Consider the following 22141-nt stretch of genomic DNA (forward strand, 5'->3'; position numbering starts at 1 on the left):
ACAAAAAAAAGAACCCTTTGGTTTCTTCTAGCAAGGCTTGTGTCTGCTAGCACTTCCTGTTTTACAGTAAAAAGAAAATAATCTTCCTAACAACAATTATTCACAATATAGAGACAGGAAGGGAGAAAAGCAGTAACTGGAAAATTCAGAGACTGTTCTGTGGCAATAACCAACCTCTGGAATATTATTCGGCTACATAAACTTAGAGCAAATGGCAGACTTGAGCAACACTACATTTGTTTTCGTTACGCTGCCAGTTTTGCTCAGTGTTTCCAAGAGCTTCTTTTTGTTTGTGTAGTGCCAAGGTGGAAGAGGTTTGATCCAAAGCAGCCAAACAATGCCTTGGAGCCTTGAGAGGAACTAAAAGTAATATTTATAAATGTGAAAGGCCACGTCTGCTAAACTGGAGATTAACCACAGGCTAATCTTAAAGCCTTGAGCTGTGTTTGTGCACATCAGGATTGCATTAACGATTTCACTGTGTATTTCCAGAAAATACTGGAGCCCTTCCCTCCTCTGTTTTATCTAAGTATGGCTCAAGCCTATGACTAAACTGCTTGTGAAAGCAGTTGTTTGTGTTCTGGCTAAATATTCAAATCAACAGATAAGAATAAAATCCCAGCAAGATGGCTCTACCACAGGCAGTTCTTTAAATACGTTGCTAGTAACGGCTCCTGAAAGTCATTCTTCAGGGAAATGACATTACCCAAGGCAAGCACAGGCAGCAAAATGCTGCCACTGAATGTAGGCTCTGTTTAGAAACAACAGTGGATTGGATTTGTCAGTTCCATGCAAAAAGCCTCGTTATTTTCCTCAGGTATCCCTCTGTCAGAAGAGATAAACAAAAGAGTTTGGCTTTGTCTGCACAATTCCACGGCCTAGCAGAATTAAACTAATCTCCATAGCCTGCTGGCAAGCTATTCTATGCAGGCCATCGTTAGCATTTTTCAGCCTCCACTGATTGGATTTGTTTAATTGTCCTAACTGTTAAGCTGGGATAGACATCTACATGCCTGTACAAACCCCACCTCCTTTGTTTCTGGGATCTTAAACATCTCTTTTCCTGTTCCTTGGCTTTTTCTCTGTGGTAAATCCGTGTACTCTGACTGTTACACAATTCCTATCTGCACAGATTCATTATTGTACTTTGATGATATTTTATCATCAGGCTGAAAGGTACAATTTTTTTTGAAGTCATAATGCAGTTTTTTATACACTGCATGCCAGATTCTGCCTCATTTTCACACATTATGTGTACAGAACAGTCTCCCAAGCTGATAGTAACACTCTCATGAATTAATTTTACTGAATTTCAGCATTACCTCGGAATTTCTTCAGAAAATATTTCACTACCCAAGCTTGATACAGAGGAGACATGTTTGTTCTTAAATGGTGTACTGTTACTGTTGTGGTTATTCAAAGCAAAAGTATTTAGCATATATCCTGCCCTTCCTTCAGTAGCTCTAGATGAGTAAGAATCAGCAAGCAGCTGACTGTGGACTGCATATAAATAAATGCAAACCTGAAAAAGCAGAAATCCATATCTTGTGACTGGCCTGACTGCACAGGTGGTTCCAGCCTCTGCCAGGGTATGGGGCCTGCCTTTGGGGACACATATTTCTTGCTGAGTGGTTTCAAAAGTAGGTCACTGGGCAGCAGTATAAAATAACCTGCTTTCAAAAGAGAAGAACCTGGGGTCAGAGAAATGTTTCCAACGAATTTGTACATTCTAGAACACCATGTCTGTTTTTTATGTACACTACTAGGTCTGTTTTTATGTACACTAATGCCCTAGCAACAGCACAGCATTTCGATGTGAGCAATGTCAAATGAAGCAATCTGTTTATCTTTAGCTCCAAGGGTTTAACTTGGGACAGCCAGCAAATCAGAGGATCTGAGTAGGAGTAGCAAGTTCAGTACTTTTCCTTTGTCCAAACAAAAATAGGGCTATTTGCCACCAGGAAAAACAATGTATTTTTCTACCTCATAATATTACTCATACCTACCTCAGGTCTCTTTCACTGCATATGACGTAGGATAATTATATTTACCTATTTATGCTTATGGAGATAAATATTTTCTCCCTAAACCTGTAACACTGCAATAAGGCCCAGTCTGCTGAAGTTCCAGCCTTAAGACAAATAGAGCCGTGGCATGTTACTGCTTGTCCTTGTACTGCCAAGCTCAAGGGTTACAAAAACAACGAGGCACAAATTCAAAATACTGTAAGATGGGCTGTAATATTGAGATTACCAAAAAAAGACAACTCACCGAGTTTTGTTTTTTTTTTAAGCCTTATGCTAAAAATACCTTAATAAACAAAGTCCTTCACAAGCTACCAACTTTAGGAGCTGAACACTTAAGAAAAACAAATAGCTACATTTGTAATAAAACAAAGGAAATGGGCAACACTCATTTGTTTCTTTGTTTAAAGTAGAGTTTGGTCGCAAGACACATGGATACAGCTTTGTTTTTGGGTCTGTGCTGCCACCATGAACATGTTTGGGCGCGTCCTTCTCTGTAGGTCTAAATAACCCATAGAAATATGTGTCAATTCGCATGCTTCTGATGTAAGGAGACTTCTGAAGGGCATTTTATAAAGACACCATCAGCCTAAAATCACAGGTTTGTGCCTGCACGTTATGCCAGTGAAAGCAACAATAACTAGGTCTATTCTAAAAATTACATGTCTGCGTCTTTGCAGTCTATCTCCTGCTTACGAGTCTCTTGGATCCGATCCAAACTGCACTGCAGCTGAAGGAGCTCTCTTTGTTCACGTTCTCTCTGCTGTGTCTGAGCTGATTGAGCATGTGGTTTCTGGGGTGAGGATTTTCAGCAGTATAGCAGAGAAGCATCTTGAAAAAATGGAAAGATAGAAAGAATAATTCTACAATGCTGTTAATAATTATTAATATGTTTCAATTCAGCCTCTCTAACAGTGAACAAAACCAAGTATTGTCAAGGCCATGCTGAACAGCCTTCCTCCATCAGCCCCTTTGTCTCCAGATCCAGCTTCGATCCCTCCATGGTAAGGAGAATGGCCAGAAAGCTTCCCCTTTATTAATATTGAGACTAAAATCCAAGCATTGTTATTTTTGTCCTCTGTACAAACTATGTGGTACTAACTACCTTAGTTCTTTTAAATGTAGTGTTAGCTATAAACTACTTCTAGTTCTGTGCTTGTTAGATGAAAAGCATCCACAGTTCTTAATTTTCTTAAACCCACAAATAGGTAGCTGCTTTTAGTGCTGCTTTTGTTGTGAAAATGCCCTTATAGACAGAATCTCAGTGCAGGCTGCAAGCCAGGTCTACATAGCTGAGTCATTGTTATACAAGCAGAGCTGGATGGGGCAGAAAAGCACCTTTGTACTTTAACACTGAAACAGGTCAGCTGTTGAACTTTGAATATCACAATACTCCTAAAGAGACAACTGATTCAACTGATTTACTGGACTTTTCTTCCTCTTGTCTTTCCCATCCTCCTTCTGAATAATTCTTTTTTTTTTTTTTTCCCCACTGTCTCAGAAGCTTACACGTAAGAACAAAACATCCTTCATCAAGCTACTTATTTCTACTAGAGTTTGGCATGCCTTGCATCAGGCTTGGAAGTAATCAATATCCTAGTGAAAGCTGTTAACTCTTTGAAAACTGAGCAATGCCCAACACCCATGTATACTGACAATACAACATGCAACAAGTACAATTTAGGACTTGCAATCAGAATACCAGTGAAATTTATCATCAGCCAGACACCTACTAAAAAGCTCTTGTATTGTTTATTTATGTGAGACCCAATTTTGAGCTTTAAGAGTCCTTTGTAATAAACATGAAACAAATGAAGAAGTAGAAAGAATATTTTGTCTATAACTTTCTGAAACAAGACTGCATTTTGCTCATCCAGTTTTGTCTTGTAGTTCTTTTTTTTTGAAACAGAATTTGGCTTCTCAAAATGCCTTCTACATTTAAAATGTGGCGAACTAATTGTGGAGGTGAGCTGAGAGTGACGTATTTGTATATATTACACAGACTCATTACACACTCACTCTGGTTTTCACACAGGAACTGCTTTTTCAGAGTGGACAAATTTTAGTATTTGCTCATCCCGCAGACAGAAGGCCATTTGATCAGCTCCTAAAATATACTCTGCCTTTCAGTTCAGCACAAGCCCTGTTTTCAGAGGACAAAGCACAGTTCACTGAAACCTGCAACTGCTGTGGGCCGTGCTCCGCACTGCAGGCAGATGAAGCCATGGTACAAACTACACAGAGTCAGTTTCAGCTCACAATCTCCAGTTTCACCTCAGTGACTTTTCCTCCCAAAATATAAGGTGACTAACATGAAATCTAGCGTGACTAAAGGAGGTCTGGGAGTGGCTCAGATCAGGAGCTACAGACGAACATGCTGGCATGGACCAGAGCTTGACACGTACAGTGTATTTAAAATGGTTCCATTAGGATGAATAATGAGTACAGAGGTTCACATGAGGAATAACAGGAAATTGTAACTCAGTACCCTTTCCTATCATCAGAGAAGGGACGTGCTGAGCCACAGGATTGTTATTTGAGTCCTGGTATGTGCCATCTAAGGAGGCAGCCTACACACTGTAGTCGCGTGTTTTTAAAGCTGTTTTCCAGATCAGAGAGTGCTGATGGTTGCTTCATCATCATCCAGTTGCTTTACTGTCTTCGTGGACAAGACAGGACCTTCTGCCCTGTACCAAACTGGCAGCTCTCTTGTTTACATCTTTCCCTGTTGCTCATCTTGAGAAGAGCAAGACATAAAGAACTGTTGAAAATACAAGTTATTGATTGTAACTCAGACAAAATAAACTTCCACTCCTGCAGCACTGGGCATTCAGCCTTAGAGTGATTTTATTTTTCCTACTAAATGCAAGTTGAATGCCTGCAAGTTTTATACTTCTCCCCTGAACTGAACAACTTTACTTGAGAAACAGCTTTATCTTACAGGTGTGCAATAATCTTTTCTAGGTTATTTATCACTAAAGAGGTGCTTTCAGAAGTGTTTTTAGTGGTGGTGTGTTTTTTTTTGGTTTTGTTTTTAAAGTCTGTACTATCTTGATCATTTTCCTTTTTAATTTAAAGACTCTGGCGACAGAATTTCTGAAAAGTTGTCTAGTGGGACTCAGGTTAAAATCTGTTTCTCTGCAAGGATGCTGTAGTGACTTCAAACCTCAGGGAAGGACAGGGAATCAATGTGCTTCCAAAGGTGCACACCGATACACTGGAGCGCTGTTAAATAGCAACCTTGTTTTTAAACGACGGTGGGCGCGTGGCAGAGATGTGAAGCCACATAGTTTTAATAGCACCTCGGATGTGCAAAACACCTGAATCCGTGAGGTGAGACACATTGTGTTTATAATTAAAGGCAAAACCTCACGCTATCGCTTGTGAACAGCTGGCATTCCTACCACTCTAGGCTATGTTACGAGCCAGCAGGCGCACCGAGCTCGCCTCCCTGATGCTCTGTGGATCTTCACCTCACGATATCCACCGGGGCGAGAGGGCGCACCCAGGGGCTCGGCCCCACGGCGCCGTGAGGGCTTTTTGGCCGCCCGCCGCCGCTGCCCCCCTCAGCTGGGCCTTTCCTCGGCTGCCCCCTGGCGGCCTCGCCTCAGCCGGGCCTCATGGGGCGAGCCGCGGCGAGCCGGGCGCGGCGGTCCCGGAGGGGCAGCGCCCCCACAGCTTCCCCCGTGGTCGGGAGCCGAGGGGGGCGAGGGAAGAAGGCGGGAGGCTCCCGGACGGAGCCCGGGGAGAAGGAGGCGGCCCCCGGGCCCGACGCCTTCGATCTAGGGGCGCAGAGCGGGCGCTGGGCCGCCTTCCGTGAGCGGCACCGGCTGAGCTGCGAGGAGGCGGCGCGGCTGCTGCTGGACGCCTTGTGAGTGAGTGAGTGGGGCACGGAGAGCTGCCGGGCGGGGGGAGCCCCCCCAAAGCAAAAAGCGGGTGTCCTGGGAAGCCTGCGGAGCCTCGGGGCCCTCCTTTCGCCAAACGCCCTTGGGGCTGAGCGAGGCTCACCTCCCACATCTCCACCCGTGCGCGGAGCACAGCGCATCAGCCCCAGGCTACCGGCGGCGGCCGGCTTTGAAAGGAAAATTTGAAAGGAAAAGGGTTTTTCCTCTGCGCTTGGCGTTTGACCTGGCACGTTCGTCCTGCCGAGTTGCTATGGAGGCGCCCTAGGGGAGAGGGAGAAGCGCAGGCTCGGAGATTCCTCGATTCCTTGAAGCTCCCCTGCAATCAAAATACAAAAGGGTGTTTGAAACGCCAGGGGAGCCGCCTCGTCCCTGCTGATCCCAGCTGTTAAATGGAGGAGTGTGAGCGGTACTGGGGCAGTTGTAGAAAAACTGGGGGAAAATTCCTTTCCCAACTCCAAGAGGGCTGTCTTGTGCTAATACCACTTATTTCCATGCATTGCTGATTGTGCTGCAGCTGAGGTCAGCCTCTTGACCTGGACTGTGGCAGGGGAGCACTCGTTCTGTACTGCAGGCAGAGCGTACTCTACTTGAACTGTAGCTCTTCTTTCCTTTTCTTTTTGCCATTTTAATTAAACCAGAAATGCAATTGCTGCAGAGGACAAAAGCCATCCTCTACGTCACTCTGGAGCTTTTTATTTAAATGCATTTGAGTGGATACATTTTCAGTTGTTCTGCAAGTGCTCAAAGCAGAACTGAATAATTTAGCAGGCCATCAAAAACTGCATGCTTACATAACCTCTCTGTTGCTTCTCTCTCCAGTGAATACAGAGGTTTGGTCAAACACACAGGAGGCTGTCACTGCGGAGCCATCCGCTTTGAAGTCTGGGCTTCAGCAGATCTGCATGTTTTTAACTGCAAGTGAGTTTTTTTGATTCCCTGTTCTCATAGATGAATATAAGCTCATGGTTTTCCAATCAATGCTTTTCAGCAAAAACAACATAAAACAACTGCACAATATCCTCTGATCTGTTTCCATAGAGTAGATGCCTAATTATGTCCTGATCCAATATGGGATCAGTGCTGGAGATTTCAGATGCTGCATCTGCGGGCTGGACTTCAGGTCTCACATCCATGCTCATGCAGAAAGTGTTGAAAGTGCAGAAAGATCTGATGACTACAGGTGCTCAGCCGTCTGCTTTATGTTTCCTCTAAGTACAGCGTACTCAAAGCACATCAATCCTTTTTTAACTTGGTCTTCTCAAGTGAACATTACATTTCTGACCACATGTGCTTCAAACCACAACAGTGTCTGATTTCAGCAGTGATTCCCCCCCTTGCCTGCAATTAGTTTGCATCCAGCTCATGAGTAGGCTCTGTATCTCGTTTCCATGTTTGCAAGGTAATTAACGTTGGCAAAATTGGCAAACTCTGGTATGAAAGATTAAATGGATTTCTCGGGGCTACAGTTTGTCCTTGTCTATTGAGAACTGCATATAAGAATAAAAATAGCATATAATGTTTGCTCTGAGCAAATACCCTCTTGGTGTACCTGCGCAGGGTTAGTCTGTTCCATGGGCATGCTTAGCCAAACACTGATACCATGAGTCCACTTTTGCCACTTACCTTTGATGCCAACAAGGAGCTGTTTTAGCTGTCAGTGGAATTTCAGTTGTCAAGAAGTCTGAGCTAGATCTGATTGCTGCACTACACCTTGTCTGCTGCTCCTAGAAAGGTCTTCTCTTTCTTTTACAGCTGCAGCATTTGCACAAAGAAACAGAACAGACACTTCATTGTCCCAGCTTCACGTTTCAAGCTGCTGAAGGTAGAGTAAGATTGCAGTAAGAACATGGCCATGAACACTAGCAGAAAGAAACTATCTAATCCATATAATCCAGTATTATCCTCAAAGATGCAAATGCCAGCCAGTTTTCTTGTCCTAAATTTGTCTGTGGCTGACTGGGGAAAAATATACGGATTTTATGCTGTTTGCCGTGAGTGTCAGTGCATCTTATTTACTGAGCTGACATTAAAGCTCTTGGAGTTCTGAGCCTTGACCAGGATGGCCATGTATATTCACAAAGCACAGGGGTTCAGGAATGGAGTATGAATGTAGAATTCCGTATCTCAAGTAAAGTCAAGAATGTGGTGGTATTTTTAGTTTTACATTTTTAGCTACAAACCCATAGAAAGTAATTAATAAATCTATGTGGAAAACCTATACTGCTTTTTGTTTCTGCTTAGGGTGCTGATAATTTGACAACATACACCTTCAACACACATCGTGCCCAGCACACGTTCTGCAAGACCTGTGGTGTACAGAGCTTTTATACTCCTCGCTCTAATCCCGATGGTTATGGTAGGTAGAAACAGTAAACCTGGCAAACTGCGGTAACCAAAGTTAACCACCAAGCAAAGCTTGGATGAAGACTCCATTGGCTGCTAACACTACTGCAGTGAGCAGGCATGGGCCTTCAGAGTTTTTTCCTCAAAAAACATGTAGACATGCAGGCATCTCCTGCTCTTTAGCTACAAAAAGCAGGTTTGCATGCACTCTCTTCCTTCAGGAATAGCTCCCCATTGTCTGGATGAAGGCACCGTGCACAGCATTGTTACAGAGGATATCAATGGCAAGGAATGGGAGAAGGCAATGAAGGAACATAAGACCATCAGAGACATGTCAAAGCCCTGATATACCCGTCCAGCGGCTGAACTTGGAGCACTGCCATGGAAATGTAGCTTGGGCTTTCCTGGGTGGTGACGTTACCTGTTTTTTGTTTCTTAAGTAAATCTTTCTGTTTCCTGTCCCATTCATTTGTGACTACCAGTTTTCAAACTACCTCTGTTCCATAAACTACCCCAGTGGTGGTATTTTGGTAGTTTGCCTTTAGCTATGGAAAAGTTTAAATCAAAATAAACAGAACAAAGGTTTTAAAAAAAAATCTAGTCTTGGTTTGTATGCATATTTCCTGTGTTTTAAGTCTGGCTTATAAAAATGTCCTACATAAGATAATCTCTTGTTTAGGATATACTACTACCTTACACCATTTTTTTTCTCCATTGACCTGAATGAATTTACAAAGATTTAGAGTTAAAGGGGATTTGAAAGTGTTTACTAGGCTCAAGTTCAGTAAAGCATTTATATAGGTGCTTAGCTGTGTGCCAGAGAGGGACCACTGAAGTTAGTCGTGTGGTTAAGTACTGTTTTGCTTAAGCCTGGACTCGCTCATGGTTTTAAGGCTGAGTAGGGATATGCTTGGGCACTGACTCAGGGCCAGGGCACATGATTCATCAATGTCCAACTCTTCTAACAATGGACACATGCTTTAGTACAACCAGGAGCTCATCTGTTGTCTTCAGGAGGAGGAGGAGGATGCGCTCACAGCAACAGATTAGGATCTGCAATCTGGGCTCTAATCTTGACCATGCAATGACTGGCAGAGTAGAGGCAGGGAAGATGCCTCCTGCAGATACAAGCCTACATTAATGAGTGCAAAGGCCTACAGAAATGTGAAGCATTGCTGACTTTGCTAAACACAGAATCCCAAACCACTAGTAAAATCTCTATAATCTAAGGAATTACATCATTGAAAACTGATTTCTCCTTCACTTACCTTTTAACATGAAGGGAGAGATCTTGCAGTTGTCTTTTAGGTAAGTGGAACTGCTTTCAAAACATCTCTCGCAATTTTTATATCTCCACATACACGCTACAAAAGGTCTCGTGCAACTCATTCTTACATTGTATTGAGTCTTTTCTGAGTTGATCTCAAGCCTCATGTTCTGAAGCAAGAAGAAATGCTCATGTTTCTTGGGGGACACTAGGAAGGGAGAGCCTGCAACACAATGTGTCTGAAAGAAGCAGTAGCAGCTTTATGAGTGCGATTAGAGAAAATTGTGTAATTTCTGATGCTTTATTCATAAGTCTTGGCCTTTTGAAGTTCTTACTGAATAAGACAGGTCTTGTGGTTCTGGTTTTATCTGTGGCGACAGCATGATAGAAAAGTCTCTTCTGATATTTGGATTTTACAAAAGCACCAAGTGGAAAAGTTCCCAGCCATCTTTGCAGCTGTATCTGCAGCTGGGAAAAACAGTGTGTGCTATATCTTCTCTAATGCAGAATACTCCTGCGTTTGAATCTTAACTAGGTTAATTCAAATTTCTTATCCTATTTAAGCTTCTGCAGTGAGAAAATAGAGCAGCTGTTAAACCCTCTTCATCTCAATGTATCAGGCGACAGGATATTCAGGAGAAAATTTATACAAACTGTTTTTTGTAGTCTGAAAGAACGCTACATAGAGAATATTGTCCTCCTGAGTAAACAGTTGAGTTTCCTCCAGTGATTGTCCTGGCACAGTCTTTTTTGGCTCATTCTTTCACTCTTGAAGTTGTGAGCGTCGTCTTTTACAGAAGATGGAGTGAATTGATCACCATATAACGTGAGAAAAGCATATAGAGATGGCGAAACCAGAGCAGCTGGCTGCGATGACACCGCATGGCTCTCTAGAAGGACAAATAGTAGAGAAACCATTACAAAAACATTCCTGACCTGACGTGAGGGCAGTTTTCAAAGCCTCCTGTGACATTCACTGCCAATTTACAGGACAGCCAATTTCAGTGAGCAGGGGAGAAGTTTTAAGAGGTAGAAGGCTGCCTGCTCTAGGGCCAAAGGGCAGGGAGAGGCCTGTCTGCCCTTGAATAGCTGGTGTGCTGCCTGGTGTCCAGAGAGGTCCTGCTAGGAAGGATGTTATCAGCTGCAGATCGGTGCTGTGACAGTTTTGTCACATAACTCTTCCTCCCTAGATGATATCTCATGCCTGGGTGTTCACATGCTGGGGAAGCAGAAACATGATAGGTGTGCATCTGAGAACACAGAGTGTGCTGCTTCCGATCATAAGCTGCCAGCTGAAACTTAATCTATTTATAGTGCGCCAGCTTAAAAAGTTCAGATTTCAGAAACAAAAACCACAAGGGAATAACGTCACCCTTATCAGAGCAATTTCCATACATAACACTGGCTTTCAGCAGCCTGAAAAAGCATGCAAGTTTCTCTACATCTTACATCCTAGACCCAGCATAAAACTCAGTGCACTGAAAATCTCAGAGCTATAAATCTGCTCGGCCCTGTCCTGAGAGCACTTGAAGCAACCCGCCTCATCTTTTCGTGTTTCACAAATCACTGGGGATTGTTCACTAGTGACATTTATAATCCATGTATGTCATTATTTGTGAAGTTCTCTGTGAGTACAACACTTCTGACTAAAGCCTTCACAATGACAATGAGCTATTCGAACAGGCTAAACAGGTATCAAGCAGCTCACCTTGGCTCGCTCAGTCTCCTCCTCCGTGAGTACGAAGAGTGCATCGCTGGGCAGGAGGCAGGACAGGAGGACATCCAGGACCGAGAGGTACTTCCGGAACAGATTTACTGACTCAAGTACAAGCACACGGCACCCTAGGGAGAGAAAGAGGAGAAAAATTTCAAAACAATAATATTGTCATACTCATCGTAAGGTGCTCATCTGTCCAGTTTCAGTGGGCCTTTGCAGGCTCCTCTGTGTTGCTGTTAATATGGATCCTTTCTGCATAAAAGGGGACCAAATGCTACTTGTGCTTCTGCCAGGGTTGTGCGGAGTGTGCATCTATGACCATATGGATTTGTGGTCTGTAAAAGGCTAAGCTAGCTCTGAAGAGCAGAGTGGTTTTTTGCTTATAATTTAAATTATTCCTACATATTTAGGCATCAACGAAGAAGCACAAGATGGCTTTCTGAATATTGGTACTGTTTCTTATAATGAAAATTTAAAATAACTCTCTGATTCATTCCCAAAAAGGGCATTTCCTCTTTCTACTCCAGTTCTTAGCTACAGAAAAAAAAAATATTTACAAGACTCAGGAATTACTGTATCAAATACAGTAACTCAGGCAGGCAGTTACAGTTTAACAGAATTCCAGGATACATTGTTCAGATGTTTGTGCTGAAGCAGATGAAGGAAATGTATATAAAAATTCTACTGACTTTTTTTTTCTTTTAAAGAGCCTCTTGAACTCAAAAATTAATTCCTTTTTTTTTTTGGATCCATGGCTAAATTGTCTTCACAGACAAGCTTAGAGCTACTGATGGTACCATTAGGAGCTCCACACTTCAGACATTAAAGACAGCCACAGTTTACACAGGTGGTCAGATACGCAATTAGATTTGCAATGAGATTTTTTTCAGCGTGCCCTTGAACCATGAAATTGTACAAAGGAGACAAAGAACAATGCTGAATTGCTACAAAGGCTGCCTAATGGGCCATTTCAGTGGGAGCCTATGCTCACATCCAATACGGCTTAAGCTGTTATGTCCCAAGCACAGCCAGCATGCATTGGTGGTGCCCGAATCCCTCTCAGCTCTAAAATGTAGGAACAACTTTTGTCAGCTTAAGGGAGAAGATTCTCCAGGACAGGGGAAGAAGCAAAAATCTAGAAGAATAATTATGCAAGGTGTTTTTTTTGAGAGAGGCGATGGTGTCTTTGCTAGGAAATGTGTATGCAGATCTGCTTCTGCTCAAGAATCTTATCCCAGGAGGGTCTGAACAGTCAGCATGCTGCTAACCCTCTACTTTGGATGTTTGGTAGATCCTGCAGTTTAGCCTTTACAAAGAATGAGATACGAAAACAAAACTTACTGCTCTTATGGGGAATGAATTTCCTGGAGACAAGGGAAGAAGCCTCCAAAGGTCTCTGTGGTAGAGCATGGTAGTCAAAGATACCCCACCACCACCTCTATCAGCCAGGGGCCTGTGACACACTGAACCCAGGAGCAGACAGTGTACACAGGACAATCCCCCACAAATCCCATCATGAGTGATTTGTGTCCCCTGCCTCTTCGCAGTGACACTAACTCACTTTGCTGCAGTGCCAAGCCTTGCTTTTATTCCAGTCAAAGCCTGCAATAGCAGGACAGGGCAGCCCTGATCGACTCCCTCCAGCACGTTTCCAAATCTTTCAATTCCTTTCTTTCTTCTCTCTCCTTCAAAAGAAAGATATACAAATTTGTCCTCACTTTCAAACAGCCTTTTCCACTTACAAAACTAAAACTGGTGACTTTTTTTTTTTCCCAGCACCATGGAGTGTTCCAGGACCATGCTCCCCTTCCAGTCCTCTTTTTGGACTGATCCTAGACCATGAGTCCCCAGCAAGCTGGATACAGCAGAGCAGGCACTCAAAGTAGAGTGCTTTTCTCCTGCTCTGGGCACTAAGGGGCAGGGTCTGAGGAGTCCCAGGACATCACTGGCACTTCCAACACGAGCCCGTGCCGTGCCAGGTACCAGAGGAAAACCCTCCTGCAGCCCCCAGCAGCTGCTGCAGCCCCGGGCTGCCGGGAGATGGCGGTGTGAGGCAGCTGCGAGCAGCCACCGGGCTGCCCCGCCTCGGCTCGCTTTTGGCACCCCTCTGCCCTCCTGCCTTATCTGTGTCAGCGCTGCTCCCTGCTGTGGCCTCAGCCGTCCGGCCCTTGCAAGGTCATCATCTCCGTCCCTGCAGAGCAGCAGCTGTGCGACGCCATCTGGAAGGGCCGGTGGCGGTGCCAAGCTCCCTGCAGCGAGTCCTGGGACGTGCAGGAGCGCAGGCAGCGTGTGACCTGCACAGCCTGGGCTGCTCCCTGACCTCCCTTCACGCTCCACCTCGACACGTGAGTTGCCACAAGGGTCCAGCTTGCTGCTGCAAAGGATGCTGTGCAGTCAGAAACGTGCTGCTGCTGCACACAGAAATGCCCTGACAGTTCTTATGTTCCAACTAAAGATATTTTTTGTTTCCAAGTAGCAAACTTGTCCTCTTTTCACCCTAACACGCCAACCCTCACACCCTCAAGGTTTGCAAGTTGTGTGCCTGCTGTACACAGACCTAGGAGAAACCAAACCTGGTGCTGTGCTGCCAGGAGGGCTGTGGCAAGGACTGCTCTCCCTTCGCTGCAGAGATCCTCTGGGCTATGGCTCAGCAGAGCAAAGGCACTGATGCTGATCCTCTTGCTCTCGTAGTTGCCATTCCTACCTGCTTGCATTTTACTCTTCAAGTGGGGGAAACAGAGACAGAGCAAACATGGTGCAATGGGTCTTGCCTTTCCTGGACCCTGGCAATGCCTTGTGAATTCCTGTTTGCAAGGCCTGGTGTAGGGTTATCCACCACCAATCTTTAAAGCCTGGGCTGCTCTGTTAAACAGAGCTCTGTGCTCTCTTTCCTCACCATTTTTCCCCATGAAATACTAATGCATGCAGCAACTGCCCCCTTCAGTTCCCCAAAGCTCAGCAGTAAGGGCCCAAAACAACTGGAAGTGAACTCAGAATTATCAGCCCGGTTTTCTGGGCCCCCATCAGCCAGCCAGGCAAAGCAACGGGCATTCGAGCTGCACAAAGTGACAGGCACCATGAGAGTCATCTGTGCTAGTGATATGACAAGGATATCCACATGCTGACAGCAAAGGCTGCTCTGCATGAGAACGTGAGATGAAATGAAGCAGGGAAGGAATGTACAGTCCAGTAAGAGATGGAAAAGGGTTCAGAGAAACAGGCTGCTCCCTGCCAACCAGGGTAAGAGAAGCGCTGCCATTGATGAGTCCACTCCTGTGACACCAGCAGGTGAAGCTTTTCAGAGCCTGTTGTGCCTGTGACCTGGGCAGGACGGGATTAACAGTGTAATACAACCTCTCTAGGTTGGCAGAAAGGGCAAAATCAATATAGCTGGTGGATTAGCCCTAGAATAGAAGTGCATGAAGCCTGAAGCCTATTTGGCTTGGCTTTCTACTTCCAAATCACTTATGCAGCAGGTATGCCTAGAATGAGAAGATTATTAACAGATCTGTGTGTGCTAAAGGCTTGTACTGCTCCTGACAGACATTAGCACACCAATTCTTTTGAAAGAGTGGTGGTTATAGCCGGACAGGGCCAGTAGCAGGGGTGGATGCATATCCAGCAGCTGTCTCGTCTTCTTGAAACAAGCCTACGTGCTTGCCCCTAGCCTGGAGAACTTGATTACAGATTATAAAAAGCCTGTTGTCTTTATGCTGGCTAAGGGTATTAGAAAGCAAAGCAGGATATTTAGGGTGCTCATTTGCATATCAGTGAGGCAATGCAAGGCTTAGCTGGCTTCTGCATTTGCAGAGATTTTCTCCGGATTCCCTGATCACATGGGCTTACACAGGTTCACCTGCAAATACTTCCCTCTTACCAACAAGAGAGCAGGACATTTCCATGGCCTGAACATGCCTTTCAGCTCTACCCAGACAGCCTCAATCCCAGCATCACTCTTGTTTCATTAAGCCCCTCTGATGCACAGCCCTGCACGCCTGCCAGATCAAATTATAAATACCAGGAATTTCAATGAGACTGGAACTATATTTGGAAAGGCTTAGCGTAAGCAGCAGCATGGGAGCTCCCCGTTCCTTTGGCGTTTGTAGGTCATGTCAGATGTGATGTAATCAGAGCAGCAAGGCTTTCATATAGCTTCAGGAGTTTCTTGATGCTGCTACAGAAATGGAAATGTTATCTGTATGTTTCTCTGTTTTAAACCTGAACCAATTTGATGCACAGCCCATCCAGCCTATTCCGGACCACAGTGCATCTATCAAACCAGCACGAACAGAGCATGAAGCTGGTTCAGTCTAGATAAGGCCTGACATCCAGCAATGACATCCACCACTGCAGTTCCTTGTTCCTTGTCCTTACTGCACACAGTACCTACACAGCTCTGCTGCATCCCAAAGCTGAACAAATTGAAGTTCCTGGGAAAGAAGTTGGCATTAATACCCATGTTTCGTAGACGGGGGAATTGAAGAGACCAGAGTGAGAATTCAGTCAGGGTATTGCACCATATTGGATCCAGCTCTCTCCACTAGATCTTGGTCTGCAACATGTTACTAGCAGGGACTTAAAACTGATTTTGGACTTATATTCAAGCAAGACACCAACAAGCATAGAGCAAACACTGGGTCACACCACTGACACAACCCCATAGGACAGGAAAGACACCAGCTCCTCAAACCAGACAGCAAAGTGACTGTGGAGGAGCCTGAGCTGGTGAAATGCTGCAGGGATATAAAAGAGCAAGGAAGAGTTCAGCTGTGGGTTTCATTTGCATTTCAAATAGAGCTGAGTTAGGCATAGGAAACCCTGGACAGAACATGCATGTAAAAAGTTGCTTAATGCCTGCAGGGTCGAGGATGTTTTGTGTGACATACCTTCAGGTAACTTCTGTTCTGAATGCAGGTACCTGCGAATGAAGAGAGAAATGTAGGTAAATAATCAATGAAGTTACTCAAATCCTGATTTTACTGCTACGAACTCTGTATGCTACATTAATCCATTTCTCTTAATACACACATTTACAATGGCTGATCAGGAGCAGACACCGGATGCATATGTCAGGTAGTGGTAAGCCTCATTCCCCACAATTCTGCCTTTACTTTTCTCATGCTGGCTGCTGGGACACAGCACAAATAACTTCCATATATCCAATTCACTCTCAAATACCTCACATTGTACTAAGGGAAGCTGTAGGAGGCTGCCAAAGGCTATTCACCTCTGAGAGCATTTGCTCTTTAAAGTCCTTGCCTGCTGCCCAGGGACATAGCTGGCAGTTCCTGCTTGGGGACCAGCTTCCTTTTGTCTAACCCATGCTGGCACTGGAACATCCAAGAAGCTCTGACTGGTTGCTCACTAAGACTTTGATCTTTTCATTACTTTTTCCTGGGAAGATTCTGTATAGAAATGTGTTCCATGGAAACACAATGAGGGGACAAGCACAGGAGACGTGAAAAGTGATGGTACTCCCATTAAGAAGTGTAAGCAAATGATCCTGATATGCTGAAAGTGTCTGAGGGTGTTAGCTTCAATTCTCTTTTAATTCTCATGATTTTCCTGTTCTAGCCTGTGGTTTGTGGCCTCAAAGCACTTATGCTTACATCACCACTTGCACTGCCTCCAGATTTGGCCCATCACAGAGATGGGAGGAAGCAGGCCTCCAGCAGATGGCACTCAGAGCTGTCCCACACCCAGGTTTGCTCTTCCATAAGAAAAATCCAAACAATGGAACATTTGCCAAAAAGAGAAAGGAAATAAAAAAAGGAAAATTATTTGACCCTGTGTAATATTTAAAAAGATTGTTATCATCTTATAGTGGTGTATTTAACGAAGGACAATGTGACAGTTCATGTGTAAATCAACCAGGATAAAACATACATTATATGCAAACTGTTATGTTTCTCTAGTCACTTTCAAACTAGGATTATCTCTGGCTATTGGTTAAGTTCAAGGAAAAGGATTAGCTACACAGGCGTAGACAAAATAGGAAGCACTGAGTAATGAATACCCAAAGCAATTCAAAGCAAAAGTCAAGCCAGAAATGCAGGTCATGACAGAACTCAAACAGCAATCAGAAGACATATGCCTTAAATAGATTCTCCTGATGATGCTCCCTCCTTCTCCAGAGCCAAAGATCTGCAAGCAATACCATTTCATACTAAACAATGGCCTTGTAACACTGACTTGGGCACCTTCTACCCCACTACCCAAACCCTACTGTTCAGACATTGCCAGCAATTTTTCAGGGAAACGTTTAAGTATCTCCATTAATGTCAGCTCTTCTCTTCTGCTCGAGGCTTCTTTCCCCCAGCGAGGCTGTGGCCACCCAAAGAGGTGATTCAGCACTTGGTAAAGCTAGCAGGGTGGGAACTTTTAGAACAACCTTGAAGAGAGAAAGCAGTGAGAGGTTGTGAAATTGGGCTAACTATCCCAAGTCCTAGTACCTGTTCTATAGAAGGACCTTGAAAGCACTGACGGACAACAAATGAAAGGCTGTGAAGAGCTGCTCGAAGAGTGAATTATTAATAACTATCCCTGGCCACTAGAAACAGAAACAAAGAGAGATCCAGTCTGTATGGAAAAGTTTCAGCAGGAGTAGAGGGTATCTTCAACAGAAGGAAAGTTTTTATCCAGCAGAAAATTAAGGAGCTTGTGTTCCTATAAAGATTCAGAGAGACACAACCTATTTGGTTACTGAAAGATCCGTAATGCTACAGCCAGGCAGACATGACGCTGATCTGGAAGAATAGGCACAGAGAAATTCTGATTCTCTCCTTATCCTTTTAGTCCTGAGCCAAATGCTTCAGTACTCAGCAAGGCTCCGTGCAGAGGTCTGGGAATGGGCTCCACCCAGATGCAGAGGAATTGTAGCCTTGCTCATCTGTATTTCTCAGGCTAGAGATGGCAACGAACTGTGGTTGCAGAGAGAGAGCGAGAGAGAGAGAGCACAACACAAAACTCTTCCTCCTGCACACATTCATAAAACTAGCCAATCCTCTCCCAAATCAATCTCTTGCTCCCATCTCCACCCTGCTGGAGCTGTCTCCATGGGACACTTCCAAGTAGGGGAGAGGTTGCAGCTGTCTGTTGTTGCCATTTTGGGAATGTTGTTTTATGGATTGGACTTGCTGTGGTTTGGGTGAAATGAAAGAGTTTGGCATAAAATCTCGACAAGTCAAACACAAACAGGCTCTTTTTTTGGAGCTTTTTCCTTTTTTTTTTTTTTTTTTTTTTTCCAGACAGACCTTTTCTAAATTGTTTTTCTTTTCAAATACACAGTGATCTAAGGTGGCTTGTTCCCACCCATCCACCAAGTGCTAGAGGCCAGCCAACTACAGGACGCCTCGCACTGCACCCCCTTTATTACACCTGTAAGAGGTTTCAGACCCATGTCTGAAGGGAACTGAGACCCTCTGCAATGAACTCTAAGAGGCAGTGAGAACTGTAATGGCACCCACCACCTCTGCATTGCAAGGACTCAGCCCCAGCTCCCTCCCCCAGGACCAGCAGCTATCTGAAAGCTATTGCTCTCCATAGCTATTACCTGCGTCTGCCCAGTAGAAAAACGGCAACGGTCCATCGACCCCCCTCCTGCAAACTGCAGAGCTGAGTCAGCTCCCACATTCCCTCTTTATTCAGTCAACCTCAAGGAAAGCTGTGAGCAAAGCGCGTGGCTAGCTCCCAAGTACAGACCACTGCTACCTCCCCATGATGGCAAGAAGGAACAAGTCAAGATGGAGCTGAGACCTCGGTGCTGGGGAATGCAGAACTCCTCTGGGGTAGGAGCAGGACTGACGCCCTGGTGGGTGGACTGCAGTTTTGGTGATGTTCTCTTCAGGGAGAAATTGTTCACTGAAATCAATGACTTCACTCTCCAATTAGTCTCCCGTGCCAAAGGCAAAAACCTTCACTGTGCTGTGCTGGATGCTGTACAGCAGTGGGGAAATGCAGTTTTCAAAAGCATGGCAAAAGAATGGACAATCTCAAAGATATCTTGGGGCTCAGTTTAGGATCCTAACCTCTAATCTGCCCAATCAATCTGATGGAACAGATGTGAAAGAGGAAGAACAGTCAGTCTCCTAGGAATCTCTGAGACATGAGAGGGATATACTTGCCAGATGTTGAGTGTTTACTATCTGGAACGCCTCCCCCCGCCCTAACCGGACTTTCTGGCTGCCTTTCCGTGCACCCTGAAATACACCAAGTAACAACATGCAGCTTTTTAAACACTGTTCAGGCACTCCGTACTCATGCGTGCTGCAGCGGCAAAAGATGGTTCTGCCAGTCAGAAAAAAAAAGGTGGCGATTCAGAGATTTTCCAGCTGACAGAGCTTCTCTTTGGCTCTGTGCTTTGGTCTCTGCACTGTCTGGGAGAAGAATGTGCAGTGTCACTGCTCCTGTCATGCTGCTAGCAGCCTAGTGATGCTGGGAAGGGCATTCCTTGAGGCTGTTTCTTTGGAAAAAAATACTTCTTGGGGGGGGAATCCCTGCTGACTACCAACAATAGGATGCCCTGCGCTCAACTTTATCCTAACGGCTCTCAACAAGATCACTGAAGGGCACTGGGGTGAATGAGCTTAGTCAAATTAAGGAAGGAGGGAGCAGGGACAAAGGAATGAGATAAAATCTAGGAGGAAATACCCAGCTAGATACCAACAGAATGTATGCCAGGCATGGGGCAGTCGCACAAAGGGAAAGGACAGAGAATCAGATGGTAAAAAGAGTAGGACATTTCTTGACCTCATGAGCACAGTGTGGGTGCAATCCCAGCCACCATTCATAAACTCCCCTATTACTTAAGACAATTAAGACCATTAAAACAAACACCAGGAGTGAGCTGGACTGTCAAAGGACAAACAGAAGCATATGATACTGGAAGCTGTTATTTCTTCAACACTGCTCTTTATTTTGCAGGGACCATAGAACTCTGTCAGGGCCTGAACAATCCCAAACACACACACCAGGAACATGGGAAATCCTTTTCCAAGGTGGAACAAATAATAGCCAGTTTGGAAAAAGGATTTGCTGGGAAAACACAAGGGAAATGCAAGACTGCAGCCTGCTTTGAAAACATAAATGAGATGTCACTGATTTGAAATGTGTGGGCTACAGATGCTTGAAAGGAGCGAGAGAGCAGAGTTCCATTCTAGCCCTGCACTGTAAGAAGCTAACCAATAAAAATGGTAGATGGTGTCCCATTCACTATCATCAAGCTAATCATTGAAGAAACAGCTTGCTTCTTGCTCAATGTGTCCTTAAAGACCTGACCTTGGAGACTCAATACGAGCAGAACTGTGCTTTGTAGGGATGTAATCCAGTTGCTGGCTTTTGAGAGCTGTACCCACTGAGTCTGTGGGATTTCTCTGGACACTGCACTGTTCATTTTGATGTACTTACACGTAACTGGCATTTAATCAATCCTCCTCTTTCAAGGAGCCCTGGTGCAACCCACCTGCACAACGCCATGTCCCGTGGCATTCATAAATGGGGCGTTCAAAAGTCAGGCTGTCACACCTAAGTGCAAAAAGGCATCAGTGGCACTCAAGCTGCATCATAATCAACTCCAGAGAGATAAAGTACTAAGCTCACAAATATCACCTCTGCACAGTCTCATTTACAACCTACCACTGAGCTGACGGATGGTAAGAAACATCCTGCAGGACTGAGAGGTGTTTTTCCAAATGGAGTTGACGAGAATAGGCTCAGCTAATGATTCTTTGATGTAGCTTTTTATACGGCATCGTTGATATAAGTTTTATGGATGCAGTTGCTATAACAACATAATGCACAGTGGTTAAATATAGCACCTCCTATTTTCCACTCAGTTTGCTCTGCCCTAAGCAGACAAGGACTATTCTTTACTGTTCTAGCTGGGATGAAATGGATTTGATTGCTTGCTGAAGAAAACAAGTGGTACAGTCCTGCCTCCCCCTCACAAAGACCATTCTCCACCTTAAGCAAGCCAACAACAAAATCAACAGCCCTCCTTTTGCTAGGCTACTGGACAAGAGGGCTTGTATAAAATCAAAACATGCAATGACGTGCAGAACTAAAACTTCTTGATATTCCATGTGATGTCAGTGCAAACGCTGTCATTTCAAATAGCAGGAAAGAGAGGTTGTCAAACATTCCTGTCACGTAGTATTTACCACACTTGTTATCGTAGTGCCTCACTACTGACCCAATGCTGAGAAAGGGAGCTAAGTGATGGTGATGTCACTCGAGACCTTCTCTTCCTTGTGGGTGTGTGTACAGGTTCCAGCCTCTCTTGGCCATAGGGAAGCTCCTATTGTGGGGATAAGGGAATGATGTTGCCAAGTCAAGGCCACAGGGAAAGAAACGGAGCTAGAGGCCTGTGTCCAATTCTCCCTTCTTTGCTGTAGTGTTTTGCTTTGTTTTGTTTTCCAGTCTGGGAGGCAGAACTGAAATACTCCCAGGGGAGAATTAAATCAAATAGAGATCTCTGTTCCTCAGCAATCCTCCTTTTTTTTTTTTTTTTTTTTTTTTTTCCCTTATTTTTCCCTTGCAAAGGAATAAATCCACCCTCGAACTCTGGCATGGCACAGATCTGAAGCCTAAGCACGTAACAGCAGTTGGGACTCCCCACAAGGTGTCAAGAGGATGTTTGGTGCAAGTGTAAGGCACACTGCTTCCAAGTAGTTCCTGCTCCTCTAAACGCAGCCTCTGTCCCAGACCCTAGGAAGGATATTTACACCCTTAGCGGATAATGCCAAGCCATCTGCTCAGTTATGACCATTTCCTGAACTGTTTTGTTCCTTGATGCTGTTCGATACTTTCTATCTCCTGAAGCAAGGACTTATAGGTTGGATATGTCCTGTTGTACCTCTGCTTCTGCAGCAAGAAACCTCTTAGTGGG

General features: G+C 44.6%; 2 protein-coding genes across 2 annotated transcripts in view; one reads left to right on the forward strand and one right to left on the reverse strand.

Moving 5' to 3' along the window:
- Positions 1 to 5399: 5399 nt before the first annotated feature.
- On the forward strand, positions 5400 to 8868 carry CENPV (centromere protein V). The gene is made up of 5 exons (XM_027472631.3): positions 5400 to 5895; positions 6749 to 6847; positions 7682 to 7751; positions 8171 to 8285; positions 8494 to 8868. The coding sequence occupies exons 1-5, from the start codon at positions 5645 to 5647 to the stop codon at positions 8616 to 8618; spliced, it is 660 nt and encodes a 219-aa protein (XP_027328432.1). The 5' UTR covers positions 5400 to 5644; the 3' UTR covers positions 8619 to 8868.
- A 947-nt stretch (positions 8869 to 9815) lies between these two features.
- Positions 9816 to 22141, reverse strand: part of PIGL (phosphatidylinositol glycan anchor biosynthesis class L) — a 60437-nt gene continuing 48111 nt past the window's right edge. The window contains exons 5-7 of the mRNA XM_038166009.2: positions 16143 to 16174; positions 11248 to 11381; positions 9816 to 10429 (exon numbers count right to left, since the gene is read on the reverse strand). Coding sequence (XP_038021937.2) covers positions 10331 to 10429; positions 11248 to 11381; positions 16143 to 16174 — 265 coding nt within the window. The 3' untranslated portion in view covers positions 9816 to 10330. The remainder of the gene's footprint in view (positions 10430 to 11247; positions 11382 to 16142; positions 16175 to 22141) is intronic.

This window comes from Anas platyrhynchos, chromosome 20, assembly GCF_047663525.1.
Source record: "Anas platyrhynchos isolate ZD024472 breed Pekin duck chromosome 20, IASCAAS_PekinDuck_T2T, whole genome shotgun sequence".
NCBI classification, from domain to species: Eukaryota; Metazoa; Chordata; class Aves; order Anseriformes; family Anatidae; genus Anas; species Anas platyrhynchos.